At 40.4% G+C, this 12663-nt stretch overlaps 1 protein-coding gene across 1 annotated transcript in view; it reads left to right on the forward strand.

Annotated features, from left to right (window-relative positions):
• Window positions 1–12663, forward strand: part of Itih5 (inter-alpha-trypsin inhibitor heavy chain 5) — a 67472-nt gene that overhangs the window by 19803 nt on the left and 35006 nt on the right. Inside the window, exons 3-5 of the mRNA XM_042686214.1 lie at window positions 422–585; window positions 1950–2051; window positions 5147–5397. Coding sequence (XP_042542148.1) covers window positions 422–585; window positions 1950–2051; window positions 5147–5397 — 517 coding nt within the window. The remainder of the gene's footprint in view (window positions 1–421; window positions 586–1949; window positions 2052–5146; window positions 5398–12663) is intronic.

Raw genomic sequence — 12663 nt, forward strand, 5'->3', positions numbered from 1 at the left:
ATTCAGAGATCCCACTATGTGCTTTGAAAATTTCAGTAACTTCCAAGCTCTTTCAGCCATGTGACTTTCCTGTTAACTTGGAAACTTTTATGGAGTTCTCCCCAAGTCCTTTTGCTTTTTAGTTTGCTTTTTCAGATAGCCTTGGACTACCTTTTCCTAGACTGGCTTTGAACTGCAATCTTCCTATCTCAGCCACTTAAGTAGCTGAGAAAAAAATTGTTTCTATGTCATAACTTGGTTATGCTCAGGTTTTGTTTTAAACAAAGGAAGGAACTTCAAAATGAAGAACAACCAAGAAAGCAGTTTCACCAAAGGCTTGCAGTCCAATTTCCCATATGGAGACAGAACCATACCTACTCCACAAGGCTTGAATCACGCTTTCGTGCACCTATAAGGTTACTGTGTGTTCTCATTCCAACAGAAAACCAAGCCTTTGATGACAGAGTTTTCAGTGAAGTCCACCATTATTTCCCGCTATGCCTTTACCACGGTTTCCTGTAGGATGCTGAACAGAGCTTCTGAGGACCAAGATATCGAGTTCCAGATGCAGATTCCAGCAGCAGCATTCATCACCAACTTTACCATGTATGTCACCTTCTGTTCAGAAATGCAGGTTTCTCTGGGGTAGTCAGGGTGGAGCCTGAGCTGCTGTGAGGGCCACGGCCTTTTATTGGGAGAAGTTTCATCCCGTTAAGCAGTACATGCATCAGAAGTTTCCTTCTTTCCTTCCTTCCTTCCTTCCTTCCTTCCTTCCTTCCTTCCTTCCTTCCTTCCTTCCTTCCTTCCTTCCTTCCTTCCTTCCTTCCTTCCTTCCTTCCTCCCTCCCTCCCTTCCCTCTGTTCCTTCTTCCATTCTTCCTCCCTTCTTCCCTCCATCCCTCCCTCCTCCTCCTTTCCCTTCCTTCCTCCCTCCTTTATTGCCTCCCTCTCCTCTTCCACTTTCTTCCTTTCTCCCCTCTTTTCCATTCTCTCTTCTTCCTCCTTCCTTTTCTTTCTTTTCCTTTCTTTCCTTCCTGACCCACACTGGGCCAAACATTCTTTGAGGCATTGATATAGTTCTATGAAAAAAAGAGAGCATTGCTCCAAAAGATGTCTTCTCCAGGAAGTCCAGGGAAAAGAAGCAGTCAATAAATAACAAAATAATGAATAAGATCATTTTAGATAGTTGCAAATGTTACAGCATGAAGACTAAGAAGGGTTTTTTTTTTGAGACAGAGTTTTTGCTATGCATCCCAGGCTGGCCTTGAACTCACAATCCTCCTTCCTTAGCCTCCTGAGTGCTGGAATTACATGCATTCACTACCACATCCTGGAAAAGGGACTTCCTTTGGTAGAGAAATCAGAGAGGTAGTTTCAAGTCGGCTGTGACTGAGATGTGATGGAGACAGCATGAAACATTTAATATATTACATATATATTATATATTTTATATATATACATTATATATTTAATATATATTTCCTCTTTTTCTGATCCAAAGTTAAAGATATTAAAAAAAAAAAAACAGGGTAGTTGCTTGGGTTTAATTTGTGTGTGTGTTTGTGCTAGTCCTGGGGCATGAACTCAGGGCCTGGGTGGTGTGACTGAGCTGCTTTTTGTTCAAGGTTAGCAGTTTATCACTTGACCCACTGGCTCCACTTCCTGGATTTAATTTTTGGTCTGGTTAAAATTCAGTTGGTAAACCTTCATGGAAGTTTGATCAGGTCTTGAGATTTTTTTTCCTGGAGAAACAGAGACACCTTGGATTGGATCTTACCTTTGGACCTGTTGAAAATTGCCCCAGGATGAAATGAATGATTTGGGGCTGGTGCACTAGTTTGGAATGCACTTGATCTGCATATCCAAAAGGCAAACAAAAATATTTTCTAGGGTTGTCATGGTTCTGCTATGCACGATTTAATTTGTCTTGGAACTGCAAGCGTGGTAACACAGCTGTCTCTTGTGATTTAGGATTGTTGGAGACAATGTGTATCAAGGTGAAATTACAGAGAAAGAAAAGAAAAGTAGAGATAGAATAAACGAAAAAAGGAATACCACCACAGACAATAATGAGTAAGTATTGTTTAAATAAGGAATTAAGAAATTCATTTAAATAAATGCCACATTTTGCCTCTTCCTCCTTGTTTTTTTTAGCAAACTAATAAATATGTCTGAGGGGTTGGGGGTTTAGCCCAGCAGAAGGGCACCTGCCCGGCGCGCGCAAGGCCCTGGGTTCAGTCCTCAGCCCTGGGGAAAAAAATTTAAAAAAAAGTCTGATTTATATCTTAAGTAAGCACTTATAATAAAAAGATTTTACTATACTTGTTCCTCAGCTCTTCCTAGAAATCTCTACTAATATTTCTATTTTTTGAGTTTACTTGGTAGATACTTCCCTAATGATGATATTGATTTCTCTTGATTTCCTTTTTTAATTAAAAAAAATCTCTTTAGTACATACAGAATAATAGATTTTGCCATGGCATTTTTCATGATTTTTCTGTTTTTTAATATAAATGAGAGATAACCTGATGATAATCTGTTATGCAAAAAGAGCTTTCACATTGATGACAATACTACTTCCTCTCTCTCTCTCTCTCTCTCTCTCTCTCTCTCTCTGTTGGCCATGGGGCTTGAACTCTGGGCCTGGGTGCTATCCCGCAGCTCTTCAGCTCAACTCTACCACTTGAGCCACAGCGCCACTTCTGGTTTTCTGGTGGTTAATTGGAGATAAGAGTCTCATGGACTTTCCTGCTTGGACTGGCTTTGAACTGCAATCTGAACCACAATCCTCAGATCTCAGCCTCCTGAGTAGCTAGGATTATAGGTGTGAGCCACTGGCACCCTGCCCTTCTTTCTCTTTGATTCTAAGTTTTTGCAGCACTATTAAAGTTGTATCCTATTATACTTCTAAATAAAGTCTGAGACTATGGTTTCCATCTTAAATGGTACTATTGCTTACTTACTCTTTACACTGGCTCTCCTTATTTATTTATGTACCTTCTTTCTGTAATCATTTACTTTCACATTATCGTATTTATCAACTATTTAAATTCTGGTCTGTAATGACACTTGAATCTTTATTTTGTCTATACTGAATCTATGCATTGAAAAACCCATATATAGAATTGGCTTTTTAAATGTCCAGCCATCAAGTACTCTAAGACTGAACTTCTCCCAGGGGCGAGTTGAAGGTGAAGGTCTCCATTCCCTTTGCAGAAAAGTGATTTTAATGTCCAGATAATAAAGTGGGACCTTGTAAACCCAACCACGCCCATTAATAACTGGACATAACTGGGCACCAAGTACCTGACAACTATAATCTGAGCTACTTAGGGGGCTGACATCTAAGAATCTCGGGTTGAAGTTGAGTTGGCAGACAAATTTCAAGATTTTTATCTCTTAACTAATCTGCAAAAAGTCAGAAGTGGAGGCGTGGCTCAAGTGATAGAGAGCTAGCCATAGTTGAAAAAGCCATGCCTGAGTGTGAGTCCTAAAAAGATAGGCCAGAGGGAGAGACCCAAAGTCCAAGCCCTCATACTGGCAAAATGAATAGATGAATGAATGAATGAATGAGTATGGCTTTGAGACAGCTAGCTCTCTACAATCATGGACAGTGGGAACTTTTGTTGTTGGAAATCCTGTAGTGAGTAGTGAGGATGCAACATCTTATTCTTTCCTTTGCCTTGAGTCTTCTCAGTCCAGGCTGATTTTAATGGCTTTACACACAACATACTGCCTTGCTGTCCAAACACTGCTTCACTGAACTTTTACCTACAGTCCACCCTTCCCCCAATCCTGTAATAACCCTGTGTCTTCCTTTGTTTGGAGAGATGCCTGCAGTGCCTCTGGAATGCCGTCTCCCTGTGTGCAGCAAGTTATTAACGCCTCAATTTGTTGAGCTATAGCTGGGTTCTAACTTGTCTCTATCAGAATTGTTCAGAATCATGCTGCCATTTAGGTTAGTTGCATTCTAACATGTAAGTTCTGGGAGTTTTTAAGTTGCCTCTCTTTTATGACATAGAATTTAGTTCTATCATTATAAACATATAGCAAGCCACATAATTCATTTGAAATGAGGACAAAATGTTTCTGCCAAGAGCGACGTGCATGTTACCCCTGATGCCTGGCCAACAGCAATGGAAAAACTCAGATCAGCAGACATTCTGATTTCAGAGCCATGTATAGTCTATTAAAAGGCAACATCTCTAGATGCATGAAACAGTTACTGTTTTGCGGCTTTGTCACAGAACATTTACCCTCTTTTTGCCTGGGCTAATCTGGACTATGATCCTCATATTTATATTTCCTGAATAATTGGAATGGTAGATGTACACAACCACACCCAGTTATTTTTTTTTCTGCTGAGATGGGGCTTTTGTAAGCTTTACTATATTACCCATGGTGGTCTTGAACCACAAGGATTCTAATCTCAGCTTTCGTAGTAAGTAGATTACAGGCATCATCCATCCTATCCGGCTCACTACTGTTAACTGTATTGTCTCTACTGAGCCACAGAACAACAGAAGTTGTTCCTCTTACCTAACTATAATGTTGTGGACCAAGCTCTCCTCCCCTTGACTCTCCCCAGTCTCTGGTAGCCACCATTAGAATTCTTGTTCTTCTGAACATTCCAAGTCTTCTGGAAACTCTTTGAAATTCTTACTTAGTAATGGTTGTCCTGCTTGCTCTTCATTTTATCAGTCAGACAGTCTGCCATGTTGAATCTGAGAACCCTCACTCCAGGGACTCAATGCATTCAGAGTGGTTTGCATCTTTATGAACATTGAAAGTTCTTTATTTCCACCAGATTTTTACCAAGGTACAAGAACCTAATGAATTAGCTCTTCAGGTAAAATGTCAGCTTTATTTGGCCCTACCAGTAAGGGGGAGGGCACAGTTCTCAATTTGACTCCAAGGCTCTATCTCCTAGCAGGTTACCTAGTTAAAACCTCCTTCTGTCACCTAAAGTTTGTCTTCTTCTTCAAGCGCAAGTCTTCACTTCTTCCAAAAGCAATTTTTGCTTTTTCATTTTCTTCCCAAGGGGCTCACGCGGCCCTGCCCACCACTCTCCCTAGATTGCTGTTACAAGCACAGGGTAGGTGTCTTGAGGGAACTGATTTTTCTTCAGCTGAACCTTCCCTGTGGCCTCTTTTTTTTCTTCCTGGTAGGGAGAAGGGGACTGACACATTCAGAGCTTCCTTGGTGATTCCTAGCAAGGACAAGGCTGCCTTCTTCCTAAGTTATGAAGAACTCCTGCAGAGACGGCTTGGGAAATATGAACATGTCATCAGTGTGAGACCCCAGCAGCTGGCCGGGAGGCTGACTGTGGATGTGAATATCCTGGAGCGGTCAGGCCTGACATCCTTGGAGGTGCTTCCTCTTCTCAACAGCAGGCAAAAGGGCAGTGGGAAGGGGGAAGGTGAGTACTTTCCCAGGTAAATCTGAGGTAACTCCGAGAAATTAGCAAAACACCTTTTGTACAAAATTAAACTTTGTGGAAATTGGAAACATAGTCACAACACAAAAATTGTGCTTTTTTTTTTTTTTTTAAAAGAACTAGGTCTCTTAGGAGATGAATGCAATGTTTAAGATTCTTGGAATACAAAATCCCACTCTTGGGAACTGATTTGAGATACAACATCTAAAATATTGGCAAAATGACATGTACAGCCCTGTAAATGCTTAGTAATTGTTACTGTCATGATAATGACAATGATGATGATTATAACCTTCTATTTATTCTTTTTCTCCACAAATCTAATAAGATTCTAAGTACCATTGATGATGGGTCTGTGTTTTATTAACTTTTTTTTAAAATTTTATTTTATTTGTGAAATGTGTTTTATTAACTTCTGTCTCTAAAGGATTTAATCCAATGCCTCTGTGTGTGTGTGTGTGTGTGTGTGTGTGTGTGTGTGTGTGTGTGTGTCAGGGGGATGTTCCAATACTGAGGCTTGAACTCAGAGCCCTGAGCTCTCATTCAGCTGTCTTGCTCAAGGCTGATGCTCTACCACTTGAGCCACACCTCCACTTCTGTCTTTTTGCTGTCTAATTGGAGATAACAAGAATTTCTTCAATGTGTCTGCTTAGACTGGCTTCAACCCAAGTTCCTCAGATTCCAGCCTCTGGAGTTGCTAGGATTACAGCTGGTACACTGTTGCCCAGCTCCAATACCTCCTTTAAGTAGCACACCACTAACTAAATGGCTTCACAGCAGAGAAGAAAAACAAACACAGAAATAACCAAGAATAATAACCAAGAACCTCTAGTTATTACTTGGGGGAATTTTTCTCTGTGCAACTGCACGGATGAAATTTTCATTAAAGGAGAAGAAGTCTTGAGATGGCAGTGAGGGCAAGAGTCTGTGAAGACACACGGGGTTTGAAAATGTGTCTGAAGGAATTTCAGAGGGCAATGGTGCGGTGGTACCGAGATGTCCATGCATTGCCTCATTTTCAGGACCACAGTGGCTCTTCAGAACTATGGACATGTTGTAGGGTGTGTGTGTGTGTGTGTGTGTGTGCGCGTGTGTGTGTGTGTGTGTGTGTGTGTGTGTTTTGTGTGTTTGGACAGGGTTAGAATTAGCTGGAAAGTTGGTTACTGTTTACAGTCAGGGCTTGCTAATAGCACAAAGGAATTTTTCCAGACCATTGATCTCTTGGGATCTGTTTAGTTTTAAGAAGGTTGTTTTCCTAGCTCTTTGCCCCAAAGCAGCTGGTTGGCCTCCCAGAGCATGGGGATTTCACAAGCCTTTCCCAGAGTCAGGTGCAAGAGACCCTTCTGACCATTCTTCCATTCCAGCTTTATGAGCTCAGTCCTTACATTCTGCATGGTGGCAGCCCTAGCCAGTGAGAGGTACACGGTGCTGTGATTTTGTCTGGACACCATTAAGATCAAATGAGATTTGGGCTTACACCAGAATGCAAGCCATAACTGTGAGCATGTGGCCTATGGACAGACAGGCTTTGACAGATGTGGCTATGGTTAAGAAATTAAATGGCTGTGAAGTGTCTGATGACCCCATTTTTATCTTGAGGGTCAGGGCAAGGATTAGTATGTATTAGGTGACAGACTAACCACTTTGAATAGAGTGTTTTCTCTTTCAGTCTTTATAATAACCTTTGCAGATCACATTTTTCAGCCCTCATTTTACTTATGAAAAAGCCAGGTTTAAGCCAGGTTTAAGCTTGTGCCTATAATCCTAGCTAAAAGCCAGCTGAAATCTGAGGTTTACAGTTCAAAGCCAGCCTGAGCAAGAAAGTCTGCAAGTCTCTTATCTCCATTTAACTACCCAAAAGTAGAACTGTGGCTCAAATGGTACAGCAAAAAAGCTAAGAGATAGTACCCAGGCTCTAAGTTCAAGTCCTAGTATTGGCAAAAAAACAAACAAACAAGGTTTATAGAGACATCATGATATGGACAAAGTCTTATATTTAATTACCAATAGAAACAGTGTTAGTATAGATCCATCTGACTCCAAATTTCTGCTCTGTACCAGTATGCTCTCCTACTTTCTCATTAAATAGATGATTGTAAATGATTGGGAATCTAAGCTCAAATCCCAAGCCTATTCCTGGTTAAATATAAAAATGAAAAGGTTAAAAGCAATACAATCTACCTTTGCCTCAGTTTACTTGTCTGGTAGGTCAAAATGGGACACCACCTATTGAATTGTTCATTAATGGGCTCCTTCCTAATGTTAAAGCTCATTCCATGAAATATAAGTTAGTGGCTAGAGCACTATAATTCTGGATTAATAAAATAGTCAACACATGAACGTGGTTCAGAATCTAAAGGCCTGTCTGTTGGTATACAGCAAAGAAAAAAGACTCTTGTGTTTCCTGTGGCTCCCTGCTGTCTGCTCCTTTACTTTATCTCCCTTAAAGCTGCTGCTCTGTGGGTTCAGTGGAGCAGAGTATATACAGTCAGGTGTCACTTAGCAACCAGGACTCATCGTGATATCTGTGACAGTAGGTGATTTCATCATTTTCAAACAGCACAGAGCATCTTTGAGTGGCACAGGTTGACTGGCCTTGATGCAATCAAGAGATATATAAGAAACTACTGCCCAGGGAAGCAGCTATATTTTACAGTAACCTTTTTCTTTTGTAAGAAGGAAGAACTCACTCTAAAAAAATGACAAAGATACAAGAATCAATGCACAGGCTAGTAACGATCATTTATTATCATTATCAAATGTTACAAAACTGTACATAATTGTATGGGCTAGACTTTTATGTGACTGGTGACATGGTAGGTATATTTATACCAGCAATGGAGTAAGGAGTTAGGACAGCTAAGCCCATACAAGATGATAGGAATGTTTCAGCTATTAAATCTCTAGTAATCACTGTCATCCATGTGGCCCATCATTGACCAAAATATCATTATGGGATACCTGGCTGTATTTGAAATGAGGCCTTTCCCAGATCACCAATAGTCTGTGTGATTGTCAGACAGGCTACTGCAGGTAGACCAGCTATGCCTGTGCTCAAGACTGAATATTCCATTCTTTCGGTTTATGATTATTTTTCTCTCATAAGCTTACTTCTGGTCCATGACAACTAGATAATTCTTATTTTTTTTTTTTTTTGCCAGTTTTAGGGCTTGAATTTAGGGCCTGGGCACTGTCCCTGAGCTTCTTTGACTCAAGGCTAGCACTTTACCACTTGAGCCACAGCACCACTTATGGCCTTTTCTGATTAGTTTATCAGAGGTAAGAGTCTCCATGCACTTTCCTGCCTAGGCTGGCTTCAAACTTCAATCCTTAGATCTCAGCCTCCTGGGTAACTAGGATTGCAGGCACAAACCCCCAGTCCCCAGCTGATCCCTACTTTTGAAAGTGCAGAAAGTTTTCATTTATGGCAAGATCCTTGATGGCAAGTGGTACAACAAAATGAGCTAACGTGAGCAAGAACATAGCCACCCTGTGTTATTCCCCCTTTGGCTTTATATCAGTGACTCTCAAACCTGACTCATGTCCCATAGTAACTTGAGTCATTGAAAGAGAAATCCCGATGGCTGACTCCTGCCCAAGTCAAGTGCATTATAAGTTACTGAAAATAAATACAGTGTAAGAAGCCACCTATATTTTAGTATAGTACCCTTCCATAAAATTTCAATATATATATATATTAGTATAGCATCCTCCTATAAATTTACAATTTATATTTTATTTTTTAGCCTTCTGTTAATATATGAAAAGTAAAAACTGATGAGTGTTTAAAAAATTTGTAGTTGTTAGTCAAATGAGAAATGAATGCTGAACATTTTTTTCTGCAATTAGGCATTTGTTGAAGTTGATATTTTTATTCAATGTATTATTTGGACTCAAAACACATTTTAGTTGAGGTTTAATTGGCACACCACTAATCTATACCCAATATATCTATATGGGCTTTGAACACTTGTCCTTTTAAAAGCATACTAGCATATGAACTATCCTTTGGACAGCCCATCAGAACCTAGAGATCTTAATGTGTGAAGACTTTGGCCTTCAGAAGCATCTTTGGAGTTAGACAAGATTCTTCCCTTATTTCATGGGACCCTCAGAATATGTTGACTTTAGATCCTTATTGAAGTGTTTCTTGTTCATTTTTACCTCGACAGGACTTTGCTGTTGGATGCAGGCTGGCACAGAATTACTTACACACCCCATAGATATAACGCTTCCCATGCCCAGCTTTGTGGCTCTTTGCCAGAGGAGCTGGAGTTGGAGAAAGCAAAAGATGGATTCAGGTGGAAATTGATATTTTGATAGCTTGTGTTTTTAATCACACTGCCCTGAGGAAAGCCTTCTGTCATTTAAAAATTATCTTTAAATAATCGTACAAAGGGGTTTTGATGCAACATGACCATTTATGTGTTCAGTACATCTTGATCAGTGTTACCCCTTCCATTATTTTACCTCAACTCCTATAAAATGTTGACTTTCAAGTAATTCTAAGACGTGAGAAAACTTAATTGGAAAGATGACATGCTCCCAGAATAAAACTTCATTCTCCCTGGTGTTCCTGTCTTGTCAAAGAAATGAATGAGCAGTCATGGACTCTGCAAGATGGAGTCATCATTGGCTTCAGACCAGCTCTGTATTTCAGTACATGAGGAACTGTACGGCATCTGCTTTAAATTTTTAATTATGTTTTTCTTTGGTGGATTAACCTCCTGACTTTGTCTTTTGCTCTTGGTGCTGTATTCTTTGGCCCTGGAGCAGTACATGGCACGCAGCAGATGCTCAATAATTAAGCAATCAAAGTGCTGTTAGGTTATCAACACATTCCTGGCTGATCTTGGTAACTTAGGCCAGATTTTGTCTCTATGGCTTTCTTTGTTACAAATGGGTTAAGAGATAGAATTAATAATTCACCTTTGGTTCTAGAAGACTTCAGTCCCCCAGATCTGGATAAATCATCTTGGCTATGGTGGCCAGGTAAAATATTGGATTTCCCACTTATCTGAATTTCAGACTTAAAAAAAAATGTGCCATTCAATAGTTGAGACACACTGATAGGTTATTCGTTATTTTCCTGAAATCCAAATGGAACTGGAGAGCTTCATCCTGAAAGTGTTTGGGCAGCTGTGACAGATGCTTTTGGCAGCCTGCGCCACATCTGTGCATCCACCTCTAGTCCCAGCCACAGCTGTGTGAACAGTGTCAGACACCCAGAGGACAGCCATCTCACACCACGGACCAAGACCATCCCCACTCTCAGTCCTGATGGAATGTTGAAGCCTGATGCACTCCCTCTCTTGGGTCTCCTCCACCATCCTGCCCCACCAAGACCCCAATCAAACTACCATCAATTTCAGAACAAATATGCTCCTGTGGGGTTTCCATCTTGGCATGAAGAAGCAAAACAAATCCAACCCAGGGGCCATATGACTCACACCTGAGTCACTTCTGTGCCGAACAATGCTGGAAACCCTCACATAACAACCGGATCGTTTCCTGGCCAATGTTCAGAGATTCCTCAGAGGCCAAACAAGGCCATGTCCTTCCAGCTGCTGAGTGAAGACTGGGACTGGGGGAAGAATGCAGATCTGGGGGGCTTTGTAATGAATCATAGTCACAATGTACAACCCTTTAGTAAGGGAGAGATAGCAGATTTAGGAAGTCGCAGGACAGAATGCTCCGTTGTAGACTTTTAGAACCAGAGTCTTCTAGAACCAAAGGATTGAATCTATAATTTGCTACCCGGTTTTTCCAAATTAATGATGATTAGGTACTGATCTTCCTCCTGCAAGAGGACAATGTAAAGGAATTTAGCACAAATCTCCCACTCTCCTAGTGCGCAGTACTATTACTGTTTCTGGTGGGCTTTCCTGTGGCCCCACGTTAAATATTTTTTAAATACGTTTTTTATTGTAAAAATACTGTACAGAGGGGTTACAGTTAAATGAACAAGATAATGAGTACTTTTTTATCTAGCATTGTTGCCTCCTCCTTTGTTTTCCCCCTACCATCCCTTCCTTCCCCACCTCCCCAACTACCATTGCCCCCACCCCTGGGGCTGAAGTTGTAAAGTTCGTTTTCAATATAGTGTCTTTATATCTCATTGTTACAATGGGTTAAGCTGTATCCCTGTTTAAACATTTTGTTTTTTTCCCTTCCCCTCCCCAAATTAGAAAAATGTATATATAAGATGCAGGGTACCAGAATCAAATACAGTGAAAACAGAGGCTACACCATGGGGAAGGAACATACAAAAAATTCACATAGTACATTATAAATACATTAAAAAACAATAGCAAGAAAGAAAAGAACCATTTGTGTCCCTATCTTGGGATTCATTTCACTTAACGTCCTCTTATATGGTCATATGTACATAGCTTTTGACGTTTTCTGCTTGTCCTAAACTTAAACTAGTTATTGTAAATAATCTTTAGAGTAGCTTGTATCTGGGGTTTTCAGAAGACATAGATGATATCAGCAAAGGGTAACATGCAAGTTTAGGACCTAACTTGTAAGGAAATATGCATGATGCAGAGGTAGCTGCTGCATTTGTGTTCAGGGAAGTTGATCAAATATGGAAAGCTGATACAAGGTAATTTGTTGCTTTAGGAAGAAACAGCATTGCATGAGTGTTAAGCAAGCAAGTTTGCTAAGAAATCCAGACAAACATCCCTTTAGCAAAACTGAATCTGAGCCCCTTCAGCCATACACTTGCATTGTTATCCTATGCCATATGTTGCTATTTTATCACAAGTATTTAAATAACAGACATCAATATAAGTGAGAAAACCCTTTCCCAGGAGAAAATTATGTAATGAAGATTTATAAATATGTCCACACACTTTCTCCTCACTGTCTCGGCTTTAGTAGGTTTTTTTTTTCTTCCAAATTTATGGGTAGTGGCCCAATTACACTATTTTTGTTTTTGTTTTTGGTGGTACTGGGGTTTGAACTCAGGGATTCATGTTTGATAAGCAGAGGTTCTTCCACTGAGCTGCCCTGCTTTTTGTTGGCACTGGGTATGTTTGAGCTAGGTTCTTGTTTCCTGGACAATGATTGGCCTACTTTAGGCTTTCTGTGGTAGCTGGTGTGCCAGATGCCGCCTGTACCACTCAGGTTCCTCCACTGAGAATTTTCTGGTTAGGCTGTCCTGGAATTGTGATATTCCTGACCTCAGCTTCCCAATCGCTAGGATTACAAGCATGAGCTCCAGTACCTGGCTCACAGTATTTT

This window comes from Dipodomys spectabilis, unplaced genomic scaffold, assembly GCF_019054845.1.
Source record: "Dipodomys spectabilis isolate Male_0828 unplaced genomic scaffold, ASM1905484v1 ptg000096l, whole genome shotgun sequence".
Lineage (NCBI taxonomy): Eukaryota > Metazoa > Chordata > Mammalia > Rodentia > Heteromyidae > Dipodomys > Dipodomys spectabilis.